This window comes from Rattus rattus, chromosome 3 (assembly GCF_011064425.1).
Source record: "Rattus rattus isolate New Zealand chromosome 3, Rrattus_CSIRO_v1, whole genome shotgun sequence".
NCBI classification, from domain to species: domain Eukaryota; kingdom Metazoa; phylum Chordata; class Mammalia; order Rodentia; family Muridae; genus Rattus; species Rattus rattus.
Genome location: NC_046156.1, coordinates 70196391 through 70223213, shown reverse-complemented (window position 1 = coordinate 70223213; position 26823 = coordinate 70196391). Strand labels below are relative to the sequence as shown.

Sequence of the window (26823 nt, the reverse complement as noted above, 5' to 3'; positions counted from 1 at the left end):
CCTTTTTCCTTCTCTTTTCAAATATGTTTTTTTAACTTCTTTTTGAAGGAAGTATGATGACTGGGCAGGATACTGGAGAAGTGTCTTTTAAGGAACACACCACAATTCTTTACTCTATCCGTTCACTCTCTTCTGTGATTGCACAGCAGCACAATCCAGTCCTCCCCTCTAGTAATCTGATGCTTTCCTTTGATGTCTGACTTTCATTTGATGACCGGGCGAAGCCCTTTCCAGCCACACTGCCATCCTCCCAGAATCCTCTCCTGCCAGTTCTCCTTCACTGTACCCCAAACCATACTTTCTATCAGTGACCCATTTCTCTCCTCTCAGGGAAGTTCACACAATCAGAATTGAACTTTGGATATGTACTGTCTAATAGTCCATCCCCTGTCTTCTCCCAGTTCATAACTACCACAAGGATGGAGTTCTCCTCTCTCTTGTCCCTGCATCCCAGTACTCAACATGGGGCATGGCTTGTGAAGACAGTGACTGTTCCAGGAGTAGACAAATGTAATAAGAGTAGGCGGATGATACCCAGTGTTCGCTCTTGGGCTTCCATAAAATGCTCTAATGTTTTTTTTAAAACCCGGATTTTACAGGTACTTCTGTTGTGACAGTAAAGGCGTTTGCTCCTGTGTCAACTCCAGACTCCATTAAATACTCGGTTTTTAGTGGAAATGAAGATGGAGTGTTTTCCCTGGGCTCCAACTCAGGTAATCCCTTCCTACCTCATAGCGACTTTATTTGTTGTTCACTTTACTGGTACTTCTGTTAAGTACTACTGAAAATTCTGAAATTTTTGAAAGGGAAGGTGAGGGTACAGAAAGAGCACAAAAGTCAAAGACTGAGGAAAAGGGTGGTAAAACACTGTCTTCTAGACATGGTAAGGTTGATGGACACATGGGCTCTCAAAGGCTGTGGTGTGTCCACAAGACCTGCCCAACACTGGTCCTGTCGTCTGTCCACCATGGACAGAGAAGGGGTTCATGGTGCCTTACGCCTGCATAGGGAGCTGAGACTGTGGGCGGGGGAGTCTTTCCTTAGTGGTGTGGTCACGAGTGAGTTGGTCCTGTTTATCAGTAATCCCTAGCAATGCTCATGCAACCAGACCTAATTTAAAACATGGTGATTCTCAAAATTAATTAATAGTAGTAGGAGGGAGATTGGTTAGGTCTAAAGGATTCTAGTAGTTTTCTGAGCATTCTGTAGGTAATCATTATCTGAAACTGATACTTTTCTCCCTGTATTTGTTGGGAAGTATGTGCTTACTGCTCTCTCTTTAGCAGTTGATTTGGCCATTTTAACATTTATAATTAGAAACTAACATGAGACAATACCTCGTTCCTATCATTGAGGAGACTTATAACTCTCGAGCTCCAAATATTCCTTTTTATCAAAGTATATGCTTTTGTTGGTGAATAGTTTTGAGTTTTCAGATTTGGCATAACTAGCATTTTAAAAATAGGATTAGCTGCCTTTTAAAAATTAATGTCCTGCTTTTCTTCCCTTCCTCTTCTTCCTTCCCCCTTCCAATCCCAAGCTACCCCTCCTAACCAGCTCTCTTTCTCCCTAATATTCCCTCCTTCCACTTACTTCCTCCTCAGCCCCTTCTGGCTTCTTCCTCTCCCTCTCTCTTTTCCTCTCTCCTTCTCTCTCTTTTGACAACATTGCTATGTAGCCCAGACTGGCCTTGAACTCATTATTCTCCTGCCTCAGTCTCACGAGTAAAGACATGACAGGTGCGTGGTACCACATTAGGCTAGACGATGGCTTTTAAATGACATTTCAGGCATTGTTTTTCTTTTTATTGAAATATTCCCTTAGTTCGGATTTGGGTTGTCTAAAACTGGATATTCAGTCTTTGTTTTTGACATGCATTTTTGCTAGGTTTGTAATTCTTATCTTGGCTCTGTCTCTTATGGGAATATCTTTCTTGTTGCTCTACAAAGCCAGCCATGTTCTGATAGCCACTTGCCTGCATCTTTGGTGGGACTCCAATGTCACAGATGCTGGGTCATGAGCCCCTTTCCTGTACCCCATTTTATGTTTTTACATCTTTGTCTCTTTGTTTCTTGGGTCTCACGTTCCAGAAATTCTCTGGTTCTTTTCGTTTGTTGTAAGTTTTGAGGCTCTGAATTATTTTCCTCACGATTCCACTGTACCACCTTTCCACCCCAAAATTTAATTCTTAGGAGTTTTCTTAACATACATAACTGAAATTTTTAGGGTGAGTCCTGAACCCTGGTGGCCCCAGCTAACACTGTCCTGCTACCTACCCCAATATACCAATTAAAGAGAAAAGAAATATTGAAAAACAACAACCGATTATTCCGTCAATGTGGTCACGAGGGGAAGAGGAACAAATAAAGGAGTTGATGGGCCTCTTCCTGCATCTTTGGGGTTCTGACCTGAGGTTTCATTTTAAACAGAAGGCTAGAGACACTAGCCTTCTTAGTACTTAGTACTTAGACATTAGCCCACTTAGTACTGTGGGCTTTCCTCATTTTGTCTTCTCTGCTCTGCACAATTAAGAGAGATGTTTCTAAAGGCCTGAGCAAAGAGTCTAGGAGCTCATACAGGCTTTGAATGCCTGACTCCCTGTTCTATCCTCTGAGACTCAATACATATCTTCAGTACATTCTAATGCACACACAAGGTCCTGTGCATGCATGTGTAACACCATCATACACACTCATATCTTACCAGGTATGTAATTTCAAAAGTCACTTGAACGTATATTATGCCACATTGCTGTCAGGAAAATATTTTTTAAAAATTAATTATGATATAAAACACAACTTTCATGGGACTTTTAGCTCATTATCATTAGAATTGTACCCCAGAGTTGTTAACATAGATTTTCTGCATGTGTGTATTATAAAAATGGAAAACTTGGAAGAATTGCAAATCAATAATGTTGATCTTTAAATCTACAGTCCCTTTCTTAAGGATAGTCATGGATTGAGCCTCTGTTCCATAGTTGCGAATGAATGAAAGGTTTACTTTTGGGTTTACATTTCAAATCACTTTGTATTAAAACCACTCATTATGGTCTGAGGCTGCTGGGATTTGAGAGTCTGACCAAGATTGGGCTTGTAAATAACAGATGGTCCCACTCAGGTCAGTGTTGGGTAGACTGACATAAAGCAATGGGATCAAGCTTTCAGTGCTTCGCAGGCACAGTCAGAGCAGAGTGGAGTTTAGGCATTATGGGAAAACATAAATATTTGTCCCATTCGGCTTTGGCTTTGCACAGATGCGTGCCCATAGTGTGTGACTGGCTGAAGTAACCTGATTATATTATCAAGTCAGTGCCATTTGAAGAATCTTAATCTCATTTTGATGTATATTTTGCAACTTGGATAAAGCTATAGCTGTACATACCTTGGAAAATATTACTGTGGCTTTCATTCTCACGCTGTTACACACTGGCAACATGGCACACACACAGAACTTTCAGGGTGGCATTTGTGAGTCTTCGTCGAATGATAAAGCAGGCAGCTTCCTGCCCAGGTGTTAGGCACAGTGTTGTAGGGCTTATACTTCTCTCATGGCCACGTCTGTGATGTTTCTGAGAAAAATGCACATATATGACACAAGGCAAAACATGGATTTAGTATGTGTGCCGGCCTGGCTCATCTCATGACTTGCACAAGAGTGTGCCATTTATTATGACCAAAATGAAAACGGATCCAAAAGCATTAGACTGTAGATCCATCCCAAATACAGTTACCAAAGGAGTAACATCTTTTATTTAACTTCCATTTTGATTTGCACCACAGCCAGCATACCGTCTTCCAGACTATACTAGCAATGTGTTTTTGTGTTTCTATTTTCTTTCCAGTACAAAGAGTACATGATGGTGTGATTTGAGGAGATTTATGGCCCCATCCTCATTTCAGGAGTAAAACCCCACATCCCACATAGCAGGTCTTTCTGAAGACTTGCCACTTTAACTGCCAGTCGCAAAATGCATTTCAGTGACTCCGTAGCTGCCACAAATGAGAGTGACCCTAAATACTGGCAATGCGGACTGGCCACAAGCAGATGTGGTTTGTGAAGGAACTAAATCAAATCTGGTGTCAAAAATGACAGTGGATTCCTGACACATTAAATTAGGTAATAGAGGGGATGGAGAGATGGCACAGGAGTTCAGAGCATGTGATGTCCTTTCAGAGGCCTGGGGCTACAGTCTTAATACCCTATTCTGGGCATCTCACAACTGCCTGTACCGCCAGCTCCAGGACATCTAACAACCTCTTTTCTATGCACATTGCACTCGTGTGCACAAGCACACACATACACAAACACACAAACACACGTACATATATGTCTAGTAATTTTCTTAAGTTCTTAAATTTGGTAGGATATTTCTTAATATAGAATATATATTTCTTCAGAATTGCAATGCATGTGCCTTCACATGTCTGGAAAGCCACAGTACTGTTTTTTCTTCCTCCTCCTCCTCTTCTCCTCCTCTTCTCCTCCTCTTCTCCTCCTCTTCTCCTCCTCTTCCTCCTCTTCTTCCTCTTCCTCCTCCTCCTTCCTCCCCCTCCTCTCCTCTTCCTCCTTCTCTCCTCCTCCTTCTTCTTCCTTCAATACCTTTTAAAAACTTACAGTATCATCATGTCATCCTGAAACAGACACACACAGTAGAAATAGCACAAAAGAATGTCTTAATTTGAGCAAGAAACTTGAGCTATGGCATCATCTTCCAAGGTCTATTTCTGTAGCCTGGTTCTGTATTTTCTGTGAGGGTATGAGAGTACTGAATGCTGACCTGTGAGCTAGGTACTGGGATTATGATGAAGTTCAAAAGCCAGGGATCAGTGCTCATGAGTGCAGCCTACAACCAAGGAAAAGTGACCAGACTCAAGCAAGGAAATGAGAAGATACAGTTGTCCAAAAGCAGGAGGTATAAGATGGTGGGATAGGGAGAGAGAGAGAGAGAGAGAGAGAGAGAGAGAGAGAGAGAGAGAGAGAGAGAGAGGAAAATGCAACAAGCAAGACTGAGATAGGCCAGGCCTGAGCCAGCATATCCCTGCAATTAAAGCTGCTCACCACTGGTACACTGTAAAATCCAGTGACAGGTTCTCTGCAGGAGAGTACCAGCTTCCTTGTTCTTTCATGGAGCCTGGATCCTTGGGGAGATCAGTTAATCTAATCAGCTAATGCTCAACTTGTGCAGGGGTCAGGGAGGGAGATGTTGATGGTGTAGAGGAAAATGGCAGCAAAGGAGACAGAAACAGATTTAGGAAATGTTTGGGGGTCAGGGAGATGGCTCAGTGAGTTAAACTGTGAGCCAGGGAGCCCTCATATGAGCCCAAGTTCAATTCACAGGTCTGTCACCAAAAGCCAATTGCAGTGTGTTACATACCCAGAATCCTAACACTGTACTCCGAGAAGGGCGAGGCTGCAGTGTGTTACATACCCAGAGTCCTAACACTGTACTCCGAGAAGGGCGAGGCTGCAGTGTGTTACATACCCAGAATCCTAACACTGTACTCCGAGAAGGGCGAGGCTGCAGTGTGTTACATACCCAGAGTCCTAACACTGTACTCCGAGAGGGGCGAGGCTGCAGTGTGTTACATACCCAGAGTCCTAACACTGTGCTCCGAGAGGGGCGAGGCTGCAGTGTGTTACATACCCAGAGTCCTAACACTGTGCTCCGAGAGGGGCGAGGCTGCAGTGTGTTACATACCCAGAGTCCTAACACTGTACTCCGAGAGGGGCGAGGCTGCAGTGTGTTACATACCCAGAGTCCTAACACTGTACTCCGAGAAGGGCGAGGCTGCAGTGTGTTACATACCCAGAGTCCTAACACTGTACACCGAGAGGGGCGAGGGGCTGCAGGTTACATACCCAGAGTCCTAACACTGTGCCCGAGAGGGCGAGGCTGCAGTGTGTTACACACCCAGAGTCCCAACACTGTGCTCCCGAGAGGGCGAGGCTGCAGTGTGTTACATACCCAGAGTCCTAACACTGTACTCTGAGAAGGGCGAGGCTGCAGTGTGTTACATACCCGGAGTCCTAACACTGTACTCTGAGAGGGGCGAGGCTGCAGTGTGTTACATACCCAGAGTCCTAACACTGTACTCCGAGAAGGGCGAGGCTGCAGTGTGTTACATACCCAGAGTCCTAACACTGTACTCCGAGAGGGGCGAGGCTGCAGTGTGTTACACTGTACTCCGAGAGGGGTGAGGCCTAATACCCGGAGTCCTAACACTGTACTCCGAGAGGGGCGAGGCAGAATAGTGCTGGAGGTGTGTGGGCCAGCTGGCCTGGAGAACACAGGACAGCAACAGGGACACGAGAGGCCAGCATGTCTCAGCAAGGCTCAAGGCAAGACCCAGCTTCCAAAAGCTGTCCTGTGACCTTCACCAGCACACTGCGGCATCCCTCCCCACAATGAGTGAACGAATAGATGGATTTGAAAATGTTTGAAATGTAGACTTTGCAGACATTGGGATGGGCTAAACATCCAGATTTATTTTGTACATGAAGGATGATTTACGAGAAAGCCCCAGATTTCAGTTATTGCCTACAAATGTTGGAAGTCCGCTGATATCCATACGTTCTCCACGTTTCCATACTGACCCCCTAGTCAGAGCACGCGAGTCAATGGTGTTTTGAGACACTTAAAAATAACATCATCATTTCTTTTTACTCACTTTGGGACTAAAACCAGGACAACTCATCGTAGAAGAGCCCAGATTGCTTGATTTTGAAGTCAGGAGTGAGGTGAGGCTCATCGTTCTTGCTGACAACAATGGGCATAAAGCCTTCACCAAAGTAGCAGTGTCCATCCGGGATCGGAATGATAATCCTCCTCGCTTTGCGCAGAGCGTATACCAAGCATCAGTGTCTGAAGGACAGTTCTACAGTGCTCATGTCGTCCAGGTAACAGGAAGTGTGTGTGTGTGTGTGTGTGTGTGTGTGTGTGTGTGTGTGTGTGTGTGTGCCAATCAATCTATGTATGTCAAAGTATCTATGACCCATGACCAACGTGTAATTAAGTCATAACAATCTCCAGGACATGTTCAGTGGCTCCGATGAATCTACAGACTGCAGGAAATCTGAAATCCCTTTGTTCATTCTTCATTGATCCTGAGCTCAGTTCCACGACACCTGTTTTCTCTAGGGATTGTTCCAGTATGAACACAGACTTTGTAGGTCACAAAAATGCCTGGCATCCCAGGTGAAGACAGAGGCGAAGCGGGGCTCATTGCTCTTGATGAGGATCCTCGGGCTGCCATTCCCAGAATCCCTCCTGCTCTTCCTGGGTTTACCAGGGCGCTGTGGCCTGACACACATCCTGGGGAAGTCACCACGGTGGGAACGTATTTCCAGCATACTAAAGTGCTAGTGCCCACCCTGGAAAGGCTACCATCTGAATCATGCTTAAACATACAACTCCAGGGGGCCTGATGGATTTTTATTTGTTCCGATTTGGAAATTAGTCTCAAAGGCTGCTGTGACCTTTCTGCACCATAAAGTTGGCTCCCATACCCTCCTGATGAGGTCCGTCCATTTCATGTGGTTCTCAGCTTCCTCTGAGAACTTGGGTAGAAGGATGAAGGAAGAGCTGAGATGTGACTCAATGTAGGAGACCAAGACATGACAAGGGATGTGAGCCAAGGCAGAATCGTGCCAGATAGAAAGGGCATGAAGTAAAACAGTGTAATAATTCAACCGCTTGCTAGTATCTTGACTCCATCGATACAGCTGTTTCAGTGACTGGCTTCAGCACTGGAAACCCTGCAATACATCTCTAGGGGAAATGTTATAAACCCATTGTTCTAGCCTTAGCACTACTTTGAAATTTCACCAAATAAGCCACTAGGATGATAATTTATTAGCACCAAATCTAGGATTCGATTCACTTTTCAAGGGTCTCCTTGAGTTAAAACTTCAGTATAATATAAAAAGCAAAAAGGCCTCATATTGGCCTATGATACAGACAATACTCTGATCAGATAAGGAAGGCAAATGAGGATAGGGGTGTGTGGGTGACTGGGTGGCTCATTAGGTAAAGCATTTGCTATGCAAGTATAAGAACACAAGTTCAAAGTCCCAGAACAGCTGTAAGAGCAGACAGATGTGATAGCTGGCTCCATCCTTAGAAGCACACTCGTGGGGCAAGCTGGCCAGCCTGTACTAGACTAGCCGAGCCAGTGAGTTCCAGGTGAGGGGGAAATTCTAGCTAAATAAATGAAGTCATCTAATGCCAACTTCTAGCCTCCACATATATATGAGCACATATGCATGTGCACACGCATACACATGCAGAAATAAAAAGAAAGAAAAATCAAGCAAAGAAATTGCCGTTCAGTGTACAGAGCTCCCTGTAACATTCAATTGTTTGTCTGAAGCCAGCACGAATCCATGGCAGAGCTAGAACACTGTAGACGCACGTTAGAAGTTTTCCGTGCACCCAGTTGTAGCTCAAAACATGTGTGTGCCATTTTTAGAAATATTTTAAGTGATTGTATAGACATTCTCCCCCCTATTGTTCAGTTCATTATAGTCTAATTCAAGTGTAGCTGGATGTGTTGGTATGACTGCAAGCTAGTGGTTCTCAGTCTGTGGGTCACCACTCCTTTTGGGGCCAAATGACCCTTTCACAGAGGTCACCTAAGACCATCAGAAAACTCAGATAGTTAAGTTATGACCCATAACAATAGCAAAATTATAGTTATGATGTAGCAACGAAAATAATTTTATACCTGAGGAACTGTATTTAAGGGTGGAATCATTAGGTTGAGTACTGCTGCCCTAAGCATTGTTTTTAAAATGCCTTTGCTAATCTGTATTCTTTCCTACCGTGTTCCTTCGAGAAGCAGGCTCAGCTCCCATTACAGCTTAATCTTTTCCAATGGAAATACTGATTTCTCACAGGTGTCCGCTACTGACTTGGACGGGGGCTTGAACAGTCAGATCGAGTATTCCATTGTCTCTGGCAACCAAGCGGGAGCCTTCCGGATCGACGAGCTGAGCGGAGTCATAGTGACAAACTCCATCCTGGATTATGAGTCCACCAGCTCCTACAGGTGGGCTCAGGTTCACGCTCCTCCCTGTGTCTCCCCCACTGAGGCTTCGGGAAAACTCTTCTTTCCCCTTTCACCCAGCCTATGGCCAACCTTTGGGCACATTCAAATAGCCTTAGAAATTATTTCCTATTTTGCAAAAGTTGACTGGATCAGGTCTGGCAGTTGATGCATCCTCGTGCGAACCAAGGAAGAGGCATTCAAAAGGCAGTGTTGGTGAAGTGTTTGCTGAGTGGACATGTCCTCCGCAAATGCCTTTTGTTACTTTAAGCACAAAGAGTCGGATTGAATGGCATTCCTTTGTGTAATTCTTTATTCTGTTTGAAAGTCCAGCCTTGTCATCATGGTCCAGCAGAATGATCATATTAAAGGCTGACATTCAACATTAAAGATCTAAATGGCCTAGCATTTGAGAGATGCAGGCCTCTGAAGAGAGTATTGTACTGCAAGCCTGCTCCATGTCTTCATGGCTCTCTGTGAGTCAAGTACAGTGTACAGACACACATTCACAGCATCTCATTCAATAAAGCAAAGGGCTCTAAGAAACCTGAAATGGCCACAAATGCATACTCCTTAAAGAATGGTGGCCCCTGCATAGAACACTAAGAAACCAATGTCTAAAACCAGGTCAGTGATAGGATAGGGATGTGGGGCCTCTTACTCAGAACTACAGGCATGCCAAGGCATGCTTGTTTAAACAGAGTAGGAGCAAAGGTAAGAACTTCACTGCAGGAAGCCAGAACATGGGTGAAGGCAGGCCTTCCAGGCACCCGATATAGGGATTCCTTTATGGGGTTAAGAGAAAGAGAAGTTTGGTTATTAAAGGGTGGTTCTCAGCTTTGATAGGCAAGTTAGATCATACATTCCTATAACACATCTGTTTTTATTCACTTGCACACCCAATCATGTACAGGCATAAGGTGGTCAACAGGGGATTCTTCCTAAAAGTTTACCGAAGACACAATTGTCTTTTCTCATGCGTGCATCCAAAACCAGTTCAGGCTGGGTCAGTCCTTCAATTCATACATTGGGAACATATCTGTGTAGATACAGAACACATTTTATTATTGTAAAGGAAAGACAAACGTGACCTAGAGATAGGCGTATATGTGACCGAGGCAGGTGCAGGTCCAAAGTTGCAGGGCAGGCTCTTTGGAGGAATGTGTGTGCATGGGGCAGGAGCCAGGCTACCAAGGGCATTAGTGACACAGGAGTGTGTAGACAGTCGGCAAACAAGAGCAATACAGATTAGTGGAGAATTTCCTGTGCTTTCCTGCCTCAACCATGTATAGCCAATACAAGGAGCATCCTAGTGTTCATGACCATCTGATAAAACAGAACGTTCTTTTGCCTAAAATACTTTTCAGAGAAGCTGTTAGATTGCTTGTCTTTGGAGAAACAGTAGGGCAGTGGTGAAAGAAAGCTTATCTTTCTTGTTCACAGTACTGTTTGATATACCTTGTGACAGTATTTTGTGCTTTATTCCAAGAAGCCTTGCACGTGTATCACAACACTAACCTCTTATCCATGGTGGATGTGTTCTGGGATCCTCACTGAAGACCTGAAACTTCCTATTGAAACCCAAATATGTTTGTCTTTCAACTGTGTTTCTAAATGCCAGGCAGTATGGCCACACATTCCCAGGGTCAATCTCTCCTTCCATGTTTTATGCCCTGCAAGATCTAATATACCATTGTTAACCTTGTGCTTTGAGATAATTAATAAGTAACTCAAGGTTTACCTGAATAGAAACACAATTCTACAGCTGATGACTGAGTACTAAGTAACTAAGGAGTGGGTGATAAATATGGCGTGGATACACTAGACTGGATAATAATTCACATTCCGGTACAACAGACTACAGTGTCACCAAGATACTCCAAATTATAGCTATTTAAAACTCATGAATTATTTATTTCTAGAATTTTCCATTAACACTTTTGGATGTCGGTGGCTGGCCATGAATAATTAAAACTTTGCAAAACAAAACAAAACATGGGTGCAGGGTGTGGCTACTGTGTTCCATTTAATTCTTGTAGCCGTTTCATATAGAAGTTAAGGCAGGTATTTTATTCATTAACAATGCAAATTACATAGTTGGCTTATTCTATGTTGCAGTACTGTTGAAGAAGTTTTGCCTTATACTCAAGGATTCTCAACCACAGTCACGCTGTTTCTATCATTGACACTACAGAACAGCCCTTCTGTGTAAGAGGGGGAAAGTCCAAAATACTGTGTCAATATTTGAGGCTACTTTCGTGTTTCGTGAGGAAAGTACAGTATATTTGTGTGGTTAAGCACTGAAAGCTGGTTTGAATGGAATACGTTACTGAGTGTATTGGACTAATTAACCACTCCAAACCCTTCCAATTCTGAAAGTTTGATTAAGTGTTTTGCTGTTTTTTTAAATATATTTCAAAATATTACTTCAAAAGTAATTTTTTTAAAGTTTAAAACCTCACCCTAAGTTAGCAGTTAGGAAACGTTGTGTAATATTTTAATATGATTACTAAAATTATTGTGTTTAATGTATAAATACGTTAAAACTATTCTTTTACTTCATTGTTAAGCATTTCTCCCCCATGGATGACTTTAGGTAAATCTCAGCTCAAGTATTCTTTCAGTGATTGTCAATTCAGAGATCACTGAGAGTCTGTTAGGTCCCAGGAACTAAGCACTTTTCAATTGTGATGGCTTTCTGTTACAGAATTCTTACTCAATGGAGCTTAGTTAGCAATTAAATGTAATGGTTTTCAACTTTTTCCTATTTGCGTCATGTTCCCAACATTTAAATTAGTCCTAATATTTAGAAAGGCCTTTCTCCAACTGCCCATGAATAAATTAACTCCAAACTGTGAGGAGCAAAAGCTGAGAAGTTGACTGCTTCTCCTCTGCTATAGAAGCAAATTATCTTGGCCCTTGTACATTTGCAAATGCCTTCAACCATACTACCATATATAAGCATACCTGTGTGTGTGCACATGTGTGTGTGTGTGTGTCCATGTGTGTGTGTGTGTATGCGCATGTGTGTGTGTCTATCTCTGTGTGTATACATACATGAGTGAATGTGTTGCTGTGTGCATGTGTTTGCATGCACTATGTGTGCACGTGCACGTGCGCGCATGTGTGATGGTATAGATTGAAAATGTTTTTCTGACTTTGAAAGGCATTGGTCTTTTATGTTCTAAACTTGTTTGTCTCTGAAGCCTGTGCAATTCTAGCTTCTTTACTGTACGTGATTTTTCTCCCTTCTCTGAAGAAGAGTTTTTATCATATTTAGAAATATCACCACAATCTTTTTAATGTTTTGCATTATTTCTTTGTGTGTGTGTGTGCATGTGCATGTGCACATAGTGTAAGAATGGAGGTAAGAGGACGGCTTGTGTGAGTTGGTTCACTCTTTCCACTATTGGGTTCCAGGGATTGAACTCAGGTTTCGGGATTGGTAGGCAATGGCTTTTACCTGCTGAGCCACATCACTGAGCCTCTCTTTAACGTAGGCCTCTTCTGACACTGAGTTCCTTTTGAACAAGAATCCTTCCATTCTGTTCTCATACATTGTGAATTTCTGCCTCTCTGCCTATTTCTTTTCTTGTTTATCTTGAATGTTTTGGGGTTTTCTTTGGTGTTTGCCATTTTGGTTGTTGCTATGGATCCTGTTCAGTAAGTGTTCAGGAGACAATGACCCTTTTCTGGTGTCAGAGATCTAGTTTTGTTTGTTGTCTAACTTCTCTGGGATGTTTCATATGTATAAAATAGAACACTGAAAAAGATTAAAGATCATGGAAGACCTAGTGTAAGATATGTATATATATATATATATATAGATAGATAGATAGATAGATATAGATATAGATATAGATATATCTACCTATCTGCATATACACATATGCACATATGTATGCATCTATTTATAAGGTATACACATACACACACACACACACACACACACACACACACACACACACACACACCAAGTAATGAACCAAACATATCTAGTGAGTGGCACTTGAGGTCCATTTCTCGTGTTGTATTTTTGAATACCTTCTGATCTCTGCCTTCCTTCCATACACTTCTACACTTACTTTATATATATTAAAACTAGCTATTCTCTCAGCGGAATTTGGGGAAAAGGGGACAGGTCTGAGAAGTCATCTTACCATCTTTCACCAGAAACCCTAACTCTTTTTATAGCCATTTCTGGTGTTAGCTGATCTTTTTTATTTTTCTTAAAACTTTAGAACGAACAGAAAAATCCTGGTAGATATTTGAGATGCAGTGGAAAGAGAAATTTTAAAATTTCTTCTGCCAACAATTTCGGTTTTTTAAAGGAAATTAAGTGAGATCTTATCTGGTCAAAGGCCTCATCCGAAGTGCTCTGTGGTGAGAGAAGCTTCCCACACTTGGGGAATAGGAAAGATCTTCTGGTCTTACGATGGACCTGTTCTAGGTCTGTCGGTTTCATCGTAGCCTCTGCTGACACAGCTCTGTGCAAGGGTTCTGCCACATGGAGCCAGCTGAACATGCTACAACCCTCAGCTTCACAAAGACTGCCAAGGAGCGAGCCTTCAGACAGCTTGAGGCATCACAGACTCAGTTCAGAATTGCTGTAGCCCTGTTTTCTTGGTTTGTCAGTTGTTCTTCCAACCATCAACAGGCTCCCTTTTTTCTTGCCTCTTTATTTTGACACAGAACAAGAAATTTCCTCTGTATCAAAGAAAGCTCACTTTTCTTTTGCTTGACTTAGGCATTACATAGGGCCCTGAGGTTGTAGCATTGTGAAACGAAGAGTGATTGTGACAGTAATCACAGTTGATGGGAGTCTAGCTTTAACAACTTGGCTGAAACGTTGGCTAATGTGGGGAGGGGCAGGTGAAAGGAATGGAGTTGGTATAGGGCACACCAAGACCAAGTTCTCAGCACAAAGGAGATGTATTTGCTTAGAGGGGCAAAAGGCACGTAATAAGAGACAAAGACGGGAGACAGAGGACTAGGGAGAAAAGAGAAGGAATAAGGGAGGAAGGGAAGGAATATTTGCCTCAGAGACAAAGGACTGCCTCTGGATAGGGTGGAGACATGGCCCATAGGCAAAATGGCAGTTTATAAAGGGATTATGTTGAAATGAGTTAGACTGTTTTGATTGGGCATGGTTTAGGTAAACTAGAGGGAGCTTTTGATTGTTGGACTTTAATATTTTGAAGCTGGACTTTGGTAGTCAGCCAATGACCAAATAAGAGAATAGAACTTGGTGGCTAGCTTTAAGAATATAATCTAATGGATTTGCAAGGGGACGAGGGAAAGGCGAAGGGTAGTATCCATCAGTGCTGTGTTGGCTATTCTCAGGCCTGCTAGAGCCCTTCAGCAGAAAGCAGTGGAAAAACAAAATTACGAGCTGACTACTCTCACAAAATATTCCCATATGTACTTGACTGACGGTCATGATTACAAATCAAGTTCCCACCTAGAATCATTCCTATGAAATCCAAGTGGGGTTCTGCTGCTGCCCCAACTCCATGAGTATAAAAGGCAGTAGTGTGTGGGCTTCATCAACAGTAAACAGTAGCAGTTTGCTCTTAGTGGAATTCAAAACAGGAGAGAGATAAGACTTAATTTTACATCATTTTAAATTTTAAGATTGGGAAAAGATACAAGGTACTAGCAATGCAAGAGAAATTATGTCTACTTTCAAGATCCAGTTTCTTAAACGATAGTCTCTGTAACTGGCTCATATGAATACCGTCTGAAATGAAGATGCTATTCTAATTGACAATACACTTTACAACGTACCTGCTTTTCCCTGGATTTGTAGATATGATTTTTTTTTATGATACTTTACTGGGTTCTCTTATCTACCATCCTTCCAAACCTAATGCACCCTGTTTTTTTCAATCTCCCAACAGTATATAAGAATGGTTAGAGGGGAAAGGGGGCGTAGACCTCTTTTGACTACTTGTGTGGGGAAAGGGGATAACATTTGAAATGTAAATAAAAAATATCTGATTAAAAAAAAAAGAAGTATACATTTCTTAACCACTGTGGTTAGGGTTAGGTCCTAGATGCAAGTGGTGTTTGATCACTCTAACCGAGTTTCTTGAGATAGAGACAAACTAAATAACACACTAATCCAAGGGACACTGAAGAGATCAACTTACCAGGCTTACATTCCCATGATGCTAAGAGTGGTGAGAGAAAGGGAAAGGTGAGGACAGTAGTAGTCACTCTAGCTCGGTTGGTAGGAAAGCTCACTGTAGCACCACCCCAGGAAGATTAAATCATAGTGCGTGAATTCCATCAGAATTCACCGTTTCTCCTCTGAAGGGTCAAAGGCTGTCATGGCCCAGGTGCTCCTTCATCATGACAGCATGCTTTCCCGAGTCTAGTATGTTGATTGGTTTGAAATTTGCATTTGAAAAGTATCTGTATATAGGCATCACGTCGACACCATGTTTTGATGGTACAATTAGATGGAAATATGTAGCAATCCCCATGCATCGGGGTGGGCACAATTATTGGTACATGTACTGTTTAGATTATTCTTAGAATTTTAACGACTGTCTCCAAGAAATTGTGCATTTATTTTTACATTAATGCTTCATGATCCCTGGCAGCTTGCTGGAGTTTGTTCTTGAAACTTGTCAAAAATACATAAATTTCAAGCTACCATTCTTGTGAAATAAACTGTAAGTGATGCTATTTAGAAAAGGCCACGGGAGAAATAAAAGCCAGTGAATTCACATAAAAAGTTCAACTAGATTTGATATTTATTTTTTTTATACTTCCAAGATGGCTCATAACATTCCTTGATTCTTTTCCAAAACAGCTTGATTGTGCAAGCCACAGACAGAGGGGTGCCCAGGCTTTCTGATACAGCTATGGTCAAGATACAGGTGATTGATGTAAATGACAATGCCCCAGTCTTCCTCTCCTCGGAAGCAGTAGAAATTGCAGAAAGTAAGTGTGGCAATTTGGAATCAACTTTTGATTGACTTATAATTGATTTGATTTATAATTTTTTTAACAGCAGAAGTTCTATGAAGTATTAGTTCTCAACAGCCATGCAAGATGGATAATTTTGTCTTCCTTTTATTGAATAAATAATGGATGGTCTTAAGAGAAATATCAAATATCAAGGACTTTAAGGGCTAAATATCAACACTTGGATTTGCATTCAGATGGGCTGGAGGCTGAGTCCCTAGCCTCCAACTGTCAATTCTTACAGTGTGTTTATGTGCAGATATTTCTTAAACTCTAAATGTACTCCAGGCAGAAGCACATGCTGTTGCTGTAATAATCATTTGACTCTTCTGAGCCTTCTGTCAGACCCATGCTTCATTGATCTTTGCAGGACACTAATGATGCTAATGAAGTTAATGTGAGCATGTGCAGAATCATCACTTTCCTCTAGTATAACCCACATTATTAGACTAAAACATTATTGTTTTAGTGGTGGACCATTTGGGACATTTATTGCACAGTGACTCCATAGTCTGAGAACCCAAAGTTGTCCCATGGTGAATACCTACACTAGTAAAGCCAATCTATCCCCTTCAGAGAAGATTGAAAACAGTGGTTACCATTGTTTCTTTCCTCTCTCTTTTATGACCAAATTTCTCCTGAAACATTTTGAACATTTTACTGTCTTCACTTTCCAAACAAATTATATCAACCCCCTTCCATAGAAATTTCTCCAAATGGGGATGCCTGTAACTCTTACTCTATAAACAAAACATATTTCAGGTTTATCTCTTACTTTCAATATTTTCATTTGCTTTGATGGACTGCGTGCTGTTTCTAAACATGTGAATTGGTACGAAAATACATCAGTACAACTGGTGTGAATATATTACAAGAACAAAGTGAATAAGTCAAAAATCTATTGAATGGTTGTTGTTGGTATTCACCAAGAATTCCACCCCAGCCTTGAAGACTGAAAATTACAAATTCCACATTAGAATAATTCTGAATATCTTGTCAGATATTTTTCACCATCATCATACTAGATTCTTAGAAATAAAGTTCCTTTCATGGGTGCGTTAAGTGGAGATCAAGGGAGACAGTGAGCATGTCATTTGTTCTGTGATTTTTTGTTGTTGTTGTTTGAGTTAAATTAAAGATTTCCTTTCCTTGCTAGCACTGTGTATATTTTGTTTTTCCATAACCTTATGTGATTTTAGTTTTGAGAAACAAATTTAAGAGAAGAAAGCAATGTCCATGTCATTATCAACTAATTTTATGAAATTGAACACTAAGCAGTTAAGTACTAAATCTTATATCTAAACACAAATATTTTCTTTCTGTTCTGGCTTTTTTTAAAGTTAATTATTTGTATTTATGCATTTAGTAATGTCCTTTCTCTCCTCTATACCCCTGTGAGTGTCCGCTCAGACATAGAAGCCACAACTGCAGGAGAGTACTCAAGATGGTTTTTAATTCTGGAGTTGTGTTGTAAGCATATGGTGGAAAATTGTAATATAAAACTGGAGTATAGCCTACTTCCTCAATTTTCTACTCTGTGGTAGATTTTCACTTTTATTGTACTTATAAATTCTTCAGTGTTTTGATTTAGCCCATAATGAGCTTTAGATGAGAAATCATGCCAACAAAAAAAGAGAAAATCATTTTAAATTTAAAATGAAAATACTTGGGCTGAACGATTGAAGAAATGTCTTTTGATGATGAATTTTAATGGGAGCTGACATTGGTCATGATGATTGCAGATTCTTTGCCTGGTGTAATTGTGTCTCGGGTGTCCGTCCATGATGCGGATCTGAATCCAGCTTTCACCTTCAGTCTTGTCAAAGAAAGCAATTCTGGAGCCAAGTTCGCTATCAGTCAAGACACTGGAGTGGTGCTGCTGGTGGAAACACTAGATTTTGAAGAAGTTACCGAATATGAGCTGATCATCCGCGTTTCTGATTCAGGGCACCACACAGAGGGTTCCCTCGTCATCCATGTGCTGGATGTCAATGATAACCCACCAGTTTTCACTCAAGATTTCTATCAGGTAAAGGGGTGTGTGTGTGTGTGTGTGTGTGTGTGTGTGTGTGTGTGTGTGTGTGTGTGATACACTAGAAAGGACAGGGGGTGGGGCTAAGAGATTACTCAGAAGTGAAAATTCCTGGCAGCATTTCTAGAGGATCTTGTTCCATTCCCAGCACCCACATGGGAATTCACAGCCATCTGTAACTCCAGATCCATGAGATATGCTACCCTTTTCTGGCCTCTACAGACATTAGTGGTGAGTAAAGTCAGCCCTCCATCACTGATAGGCTGGTCTAGGCTATCAGTATTCACTGTTGTTCATCCTCAGTCACTGTTGCCATCTTGCCTATCACATTGTAGAGTTGTGGGGATCATTGATTTACATTTGCTGAGTATGGGGACCATCAGGCCTTTGTATGTGCTCCTGTGTGTGTGTGTGTGTAGAACAATCATTCACAACAATTGCAGTTTGTCCAGTATTTGCAAGGCCAGAGGGAAGGTGAACTAGTTTACATTATCTGATAATGTTTTGGTTAGATTTTTTTTTTTTTTTGGAATACATGGATTAACATTTCACACACACAGATTGTGAACAGATCTAGAAAGTGAAGAATTTAGATTTTAGGGCACAGTGTATGTTAACAGAATCAGAACAGTGACCACAGTCTATTGAGGTCTCAGAAATGAATCCCTGTATCTTCCATGGAGGAAATGGAAGATGGTGAACATAAGAACTTAACCCAAGTAACAGTCCTCCATAAAGCCTCACTCAAATGATGCGACTGATGCATTTGGCATAAAATTAGTATCTACATTACCTTCTGTCATTCAGATATAATCTAGAAAGAAAACGCCTGATAGTAAAAGCCAAGTTTGAGTAACATTAAAACTGTTTTCTGAGTCCAGAGGCCATTAACATTCCAGTTTATCAATACTAAACATCAGCAGGGTTTTATTACTGTGAAGAGAGACCATGATCATAACTTTTATAAAAGAAAATATTTAACTTGGGCTGGTCCTTTGGGTTCAGAGATTTACTCCCTTTTTGCCATGGTGGGAAGCAGGACAGCAGGACATGGTGCTGGGGAAGGAACCGAGAGTTCTACATCTGGAGCAGCAGACAGCAAAAGGAGAGAGTGACACTGGGCCAGACTTGAGTTTCTGAAACCCCCAAACCCACCTCAAGTGGCACACTTCCTTCAACAAAGCCTTGCTTATGCCAGCAAGGCCACCCCTCCCAATAGTGTCACTTTCTGTGAGCCTATTGGGCCACTTTTGTTCAAACCACCCCGTTCCTTTCTCTGGCCTCCATAGGCTTGTAGCCATACACAATGCATTGGTGCTTCAGTCCAACTTCGAAAGTCTCCATCGTCTATCAGTCTCAACCCCTGTTAAAAATTCCAAAGTCTGAAGTCTCTTCTGAGACTCATGGCGTGCTCTCAAGTGTAATTTTCTATAAAATCAGAATTAAAAAAGCGGATCATATACCTCCAACACATAGTATCACATGATATACATTACTGTTCCGGAAGAGGGGAAAAGAGAGCATAGTGAGGAAATATGGTACTGAAACAAGACTGAAAGCCAGCTGGGCAAACTCCAAACTCTGCCTCTCTATGCCTGATGTCAGTCACTTTTCAGATCTCCATCTCCTTTCAGCTTTCTTGACTGCAGCGCAGTTCTCTCTCCTGAGCTGGTACCACTCCCTGTTATAAGCTTTCCTTGGCAGGCATCCATGACTCTGGTATCTCCGCCATCTTGGGATCTATGATCTTAACCTTCACAGCTCCATACATCTCTGCACATCCATTCAGTAACAACCCGGAACCATGCCTGACCTTAGTGGCTTTTCTTAGTTGTGGAGGAAGATCCTATACCCCTTGCTTATATCCTTGACTTTGAAGCCAGAACCATGTGACTGAAGCTGCCAAGTTGTGCTGCTTGCTAGGGCAGGAATATGGCCTCCTTCTTCAGATACATTGTCGCCAGTTTGTTTTTCCATGGTGTTTCCCTTCACTGTCTAAACTTGGCTATCCTAGAACTTCATCTGTAGACCAGGCTGGCCTCCAACTCAAGAGATCCACCTCTCTCCAGAGTGCTGGGATCAAAGTTATGAGCCACCATGTCTGACTCCAGGCTTTTCTTCTTTAATTCCTTTGTACAAGTTGGAAGCTGAGCTGGGTAGGGGTCTTGCTCTGCGGTCACCACTTTCTTTATTCCAATTAGCTAATTCCAGTTTCCTTAATCTGTTTACTATTCCTAATGCTCTTGCTCTCCTCAAACTGTACATTTTTATTTTTCCTTTCTCAGCTTGTTCCTTGTCATTTTAGATCTACATAAGACTAGCCATCAATAACCATATAACACCCTCAATACCAAGCTGTCTTGAAATCTCCTCTGCCAAAGCTGTTAGTCCATATCTCTTCAATTTAGTCTCAGATGGATTTTTTGGACAAGGGCAGAAAGCAGCCACATTCTTCACCAAAGTATCACAAGAATGGTCTCTAGACCACATACTAATAATCTTTTTTCTCTGAAACTTCTTGAGCCAGGACCCTACCTACAGTTCAAACCACCCTCAACATCATTGGCTTCCATGCTCCTACCAGTATGTCCCATTAAGCCCTGCTTAAAACATTCAACTGCTTTTCTAACTCAAAGTTCCAAAGTCCACATTCCTCCAAACAAAAGCACAGTTAGGCCTATCATAGCAATACTCCAGTCTCTGGTACTAACTTCTATCTTAGTTGAGTTTTATTGCTGTGAAGAGACACCATAACCCCAACAACTTTTATAAAGAAAAAGATTTAGTTGGGGCTGGCCTACAGGTTCAGAGCACACATAGACATGATGCTGGAGATGAAGCTGAGATTTCTACATCTGAATCAGCAGCTAGCAGCAGAAGAGAGTGACAGGGGGCCAAGTTTGAGCTTCTGAAACCCACAGTCCACTTCCAACCACACACTTCCTCCAACAAGGCCACACCTACTCCAGCTAGACCACACCTCCCTATAGTGGGCCATATTCACTCAAACAACTACAAGGCCTACCAAAGGCAGCCTGTGTAATTTCTTGAGTCAAAATGAATGATGTGATATCAGGCTCTGCCTGTGCTCCTGAAAATTACTTATTTGCAAGCATGAAGCCTCTGTCCTCTTTTATCCTTAGGCTGTGGTTCCTGAACTCATACCTGGAGGGTACATGGTGCTGACCCTGTCTGCCACAGACTTAGAAAGCAGTGGAAATATTTCTTACAGGATCCTTTCCCCTCCTGAGGGATTTGCCATTGACCCCAGGAATGGTGAGTTACACTGGCTGTAGTGCATCGCAGGTTATGGTATGTAAGCACGGAATCAGCAGCTTTGAATACTCCCCACACAGCCCTTTGCCCCCCGCTATTTCCTTCACTTACAGACACTGCTTTCTCACTTATCAAAGTAGAAAATGGCAGTAGTACATCTTCAACATTTCAGTGGCCACACAGCAAAGGGTGTTGGTTAAATGCTGCTCAACACTAAGAAGTGCAGTCACTCTCCCCCAGTATATTAATGCCCAAGTTCACATGTCCAACTAACAGAGTTTAGTTGTTCTGTGACTCAACAAGCATCAAAATAATGTCAAAAAAGATCCTCTCATTTCTCAGGATTTCCCATGATTAGGGTGTGGAAACTGGTTTACTCAGCTCAGTGCAAAAAAAAAAAATGTAATAGTGTCATACAGTCAACAAAGAGAAGAATAATCAAAAGAGGGGAAACACTTCAGTTTCCATTTCTACCACAGAGAAGCCATTGCGGAGTTCTGCTTTATATAGTATCTTCCAGGCCCTATGTATTTTTGTCAGAGAGGACAACTGTAGTGTGCAATGTACCCAAACAAGCAACTGCTCACTCAAACACTTAGGCTAGTTAAAGGGACAATGATAGTAAATAAACATTGAATGCTGAACTTAATAAAGAGGGATAATGAGCTGCACAGTGTCCTGATGGGACACACTCTAGAAAACAAGAGGGCACTGTCTTCACACCACCTCTACCCATCACAGCATCGTTTTCAAGGGAGAGGTGAGTTTACAATTAATGGTAGAATTATCTGAAAGATGACTTTAGGTCTGAAGCATTGGAAGGAGGCTCACTGGGTGCTTGTAATGAGAGAAATAAGAAACGCTGTACATCTTGTAGGTACCCGCCTTAAGGTACAAGCATATCAGGAGCTTCTCTGTTCTCTGTATCTTTGTAGTCCAATCTCCTCATCTCATAGGATGTCAGATATTGGCAACTCCTGTCCTACATCAGCCAATAACAGTGTATGGAATACAGGCTCCTGAGCACTTAAGTCTTAGCAGCACTTTTCCCTGGTAGGTGTGGTATGGAAACAGTGCCTCAGAGTGTTGATTAGAATGTTTTAAATTAGTCAGTGAAGTTCGTGGTGTGGCTGTAATTGAAATGTGATAGTTAAACCTCACCAGTGGTTCAGCATTTATTTTTAGTGACCACACTTAAAACACTTTAATAGTAAGGCCATTGTATACACACTTGTAAAAGACACATATTCCCATGCTTGTTACAAGAAGAGATATCTGATGTGTTTTATCATTAAGGAAAAAGACGCCACTTGCTGAATTACCTCACGAGCGTATCTCTATAATTAATCACTCTACATTCTCATTTTCACTGCTTTCTTTTGGATAGAATGATTTCCAGAGTAAAACTTTGCCTCGTGTGTGTGTATGGGGTCAGGGAGTGCTAGGCACATACACTCTACCACTAGAATGCTTGAATAATCAAGCCATTTAATTTTTGTTTGAGAGAGAAATGTAGCAGCGACAACCTCAAGCAGCACATGTAAATGGAAACTGTGAGGATTATTTCTGAAACTTTTGTATAAATATAATAATTTTGAAATCTAGCTGGACTTCTCGTTGGCTGTAACTTAAAACATCCAGCAAAGAGCAAAGCACATTTGCGTATTCAGTAAGCATTTGCTAGCTAAAGCCGTCATGAGCATTTAGTTCACAACATTGACAGATTGTCTTATTTTTCAGGTACCATATTTACTACCGATTCTCTATCACTTCCGGAAAAAATACCAATACTTCGGTTTCTTGTTGAAGCCAGTGATGGTGGAATTCCCTCCCTGAGGGCTCTGACATTAGTGGAGATAGAAATACAAGATGTGAACAACTATGCCCCTGAGTTTACAGCGGGGTCCTATAATCTTAGCTTGACTGAAGATGCCCCCATTGGAAGCACACTCATGACGTTTTCAACCATTGACCATGACTACTCTTTTGAAAATACACACACTGAGTATTCTATCATCAGTGGCAACTTACATAACTACTTCCACATCGAAACCAGTCTCCTTGGTTCAGAAAATCCCCACCAGAAGAGTGGTGCTCTTGTGTTGCTTCATGCTCTGGACAGAGAAGCTAGTGCCAGCCACCGGCTTGTCATTCTTGCCTCTGACCATGGTTGCCCTCCACTGACTTCCACAAGTGTCGTAGTAATAGAAGTTCTTGATATCAACGATAATGCACCCACCTTCAGCAGTCGGCGGTACCACACCCATGTCAAGGAAAGCACCCCGGTAGGGAGTCACATCACCATGGTGTCCGCAGACGACCGTGACACGGGTTCACATGCAGAGATCATCTATGGCATAATCTCTGGAAATGAAAAGGAACATTTTTACTTAGAAGACAGGACTGGGGTTCTTTATTTGGTAAAACCTCTGGATTACGAGGAAACAATAGCATTCACTTTAACCATCCAGGCTGCAGATGAAGAGGAGAAACATGTCTCTTTCGCTGCTGTGCATATCAGTGTGCTGGATGACAATGACCATACACCTCAGTTTCTGTCCTCCACCTTGGCCTGTGTCACTCCTGAAAACCTGCCTGCGCTTTCCACCATATGTTCCGTGCATGCGCTAGATTTTGATGCCGGGCCTTACGGAGAGGTGACTTACTCTATTTTGTCACCCTGCCTTGTCACACATGGGATGCATCATTATCAGGGTCTCTTTGTCATCGATCCTTTGACAGGGGACATTCACACTGAGCAAATGCTTGACTACGAAAGTGTTAGCGAGTACTGCTTCCTGGTTCAGGCCAGAGACAGGGGCGGTGCTTCAGCTTCCCTGGAGGTTTGGGTGGAAGTCGAAGGCATAGATGAGTTTGAGCCCATTTTTACCCAAGATCAATATTTTTTCAGTCTCCCTGAGAAGGGTCAAGGACAACAGCTGATTGGCAGAGTAGAGGCCTCAGATGCAGATGCTGGTGTGGATGGAGTGGTTCTTTACTCCCTTAGAACTCCATCCACTGTCTTCTCTGTAAACAAAACCAATGGCAACATTTACTTGGTCAGAGCTCCTCTCCTAATAAGCAGTCAGTTCAACAAAGAAGACACTCTGGAAGTGAAAATAATTGCTCACAGCCCCAAGCCCGGCTCCAAGTCCACATCCTGCAGTGTGTTTGTGAATGTCTCTTTGCCAGCTGAAGGACAGCACCATAGAACGGTCTTGGTTCACAGTTTCTCCATCAGCCTTGTGGTCTCCTTGTTTGTATTCCTCTCACTTGTCTGCACTCTAATTGTACTGATTTTAAGGCACAAGCAAAAAGACCCACTACACAGCTATGAGGAGAAGAAGACCCCAGCATCCCCAGAGGCTGATTCCAGACTGACTGGGGCTACAAGCGAGCTCAAGGCTGGACAGGAGACTGCAGAGTACAGGGGTTTGACAGGGCCTGGGGAAGTCATGCCTGCAGAATGGTTGAACTTAATGAGTGTCATGGAGAAGGACATCATCCACCTATTCAGGCACCCAAACTGCAGTGGCCACTGCTCTGTGGATGGTGAAACTGCTGAGGATAAAGAAATCCAAAGGATAAATGAGAATCCTTATAGGAAGGACTCAGATTCTGCCCTGAGTGACCGGGGCTCCAGGGTGCCAGACTCGGGCATCCCTAGGGACTCTGACCAGCTTTCTTGCCTGTCAGAAGAGACAGATGTGATGACTGGGTCTGAGGTAATAGAAGCTAGCCACATGTTTGATGGAGGAGTTGGAGAGGAAGGCTGTGACACAATCTATGTTCAAAATAACGCCTCGTCCCCGAGAAGGGAGGCAACAGCAGGGGTCATGGCTGAAAGCAGGAAAGAGTCCTTCATGTTAGGCAATCAGGAAGGAAGGTGTTCAGCTCCTTCCAGTCAGACGACCTCTGATGATGATGTCAGAGGCAGCCATGCCTGGGATTACTTCCTCAGTTGGGAACCCAAGTTCCAGCATCTTGCCTCGGTGTTTAATGATATTGCCAGACTAAAGGATGAACATTCGCAGGTGCCTGGCATTCCAAAAGACACAGCTTTTGTTTTCCCACCCCCTTTGATAACAGCAGTAGCACAGCCTGGGATTAAGGCAGTTCCCCCACGAATGCCAGCCGTCACCCTGAGCCAGGTTCTTCAGAAATTCCCCCGGTCGCCCCTTCCTTACCATGGCGGGTCTCTACCAGAAGCCATGACTCCCAACTTTTCTCCGTCTCTTTCTCTACTGACAATGCAGACTCCTGCCAGGTCACCAGTGTTACCAGACGGAGAATCTATAGGAACACGCATACATGCCACATGCTATGACGTGAAAGCTGAAGCCGAAGTCCAAGTATAGAATGACTGCGGTGCCTACTCCCTGCTCGCCCACCTCTCAGCTCAGACGTGAAAAGACGCACGTCCAGAAGGATGGATTTGTTCTTCCCCAACAGCAGATCTCATGGAGTCAGCAGTATTTTGTTTTTAACTTGCCCGTTTCAGTTTCTCAAAACTCTTCCAGCCTTAATGAGAAGCTGTTTCCTTTTCTAGATTTTTAGGTTACTCTCAGGACTTGTGTGTGTGGACATCAACTAGTATGTTTTGTCATTCCTGTCCCTTTGATGTTTAAAGTTTATGATTTGAATAATCATCAGAAACCACGACTGGAATTTTTCATAATGCTGTGCTAATATAGCCAAATACACATTCTTGATTGAATGAAGCAGAAAGCGTGTTCTTGATGTAAGGCTGAGACAGACAGGAGAACGCTTAGACAGCTAAGCATGTTTCTAACATGTTACTGCTGCCTTCTGTACAAATGACGACCCCTCTGGTGCTCTGTCCAGATAAAAAAAATTCAAAGATTAATTTATAGAAATCTCTTCATTTTATTTTCTTCTAGGTATTGTAACTTTGGGTATGAGATAATTTATCTACTCAATGTCCATTTTTTTAAAGTTTGTGTAGATAAAATTATGTTACTAGCTAATTATAAATTTCATAGAGTATTTTAGCAGTATATTTTTAAATGAAGTTTTTCTTTTTATATATATATGAAAGTTTCTACTATTAAAGTTAAGGGTGGGTGTCAGAAGTCTCCTTACTGTTCCCCCGCATTCTGTCCTTGCTTGGAACAGTTTCACAATGAGGTGTGAACAATTCTCTTTACACAGTTCCTGTTTCAGAAACACGGTCATGGTGCTCACATGAAGTGTTGCAGCCCTCTCTCTGCTGAACCAACAGAGATACTTTACAGCATCAAGAGGATGGCTGTATCCTAAAGATGGTGATCAACAAGTCATCCTCCAGGCATGGAGGCAGCAGGGAGACCTCAGCCAGGATTTAGGATCACCTTCTAGAAATTCCACTGTGAAATATCTAAGACATCCGGGTATTTTTGTCAGTAGATGAGACAGGCTTCTGCTATGTAATGAGCTCTTTTAATGTCCCCTATGTATCCCACCTGTGGAATTACATGAAATAATTTCTCTTCA

At 42.3% G+C, this 26823-nt stretch overlaps 1 protein-coding gene across 1 annotated transcript in view; it reads left to right on the top strand.

Annotated features, from left to right (window-relative positions):
• Nucleotides 1-26309, top strand: part of Dchs2 (dachsous cadherin-related 2) — a 204819-nt gene extending 178510 nt beyond the window's left edge. The window contains exons 14-20 of the mRNA XM_032898182.1: nt 600-713; nt 6689-6900; nt 8899-9050; nt 15868-15998; nt 17765-18051; nt 21198-21330; nt 23071-26309. Coding sequence (XP_032754073.1) covers nt 600-713; nt 6689-6900; nt 8899-9050; nt 15868-15998; nt 17765-18051; nt 21198-21330; nt 23071-25688 — 3647 coding nt within the window. The 3' untranslated portion in view covers nt 25689-26309. The remainder of the gene's footprint in view (nt 1-599; nt 714-6688; nt 6901-8898; nt 9051-15867; nt 15999-17764; nt 18052-21197; nt 21331-23070) is intronic.
• The last annotated feature ends 514 nt before the right edge of the window (nt 26310-26823 follow it).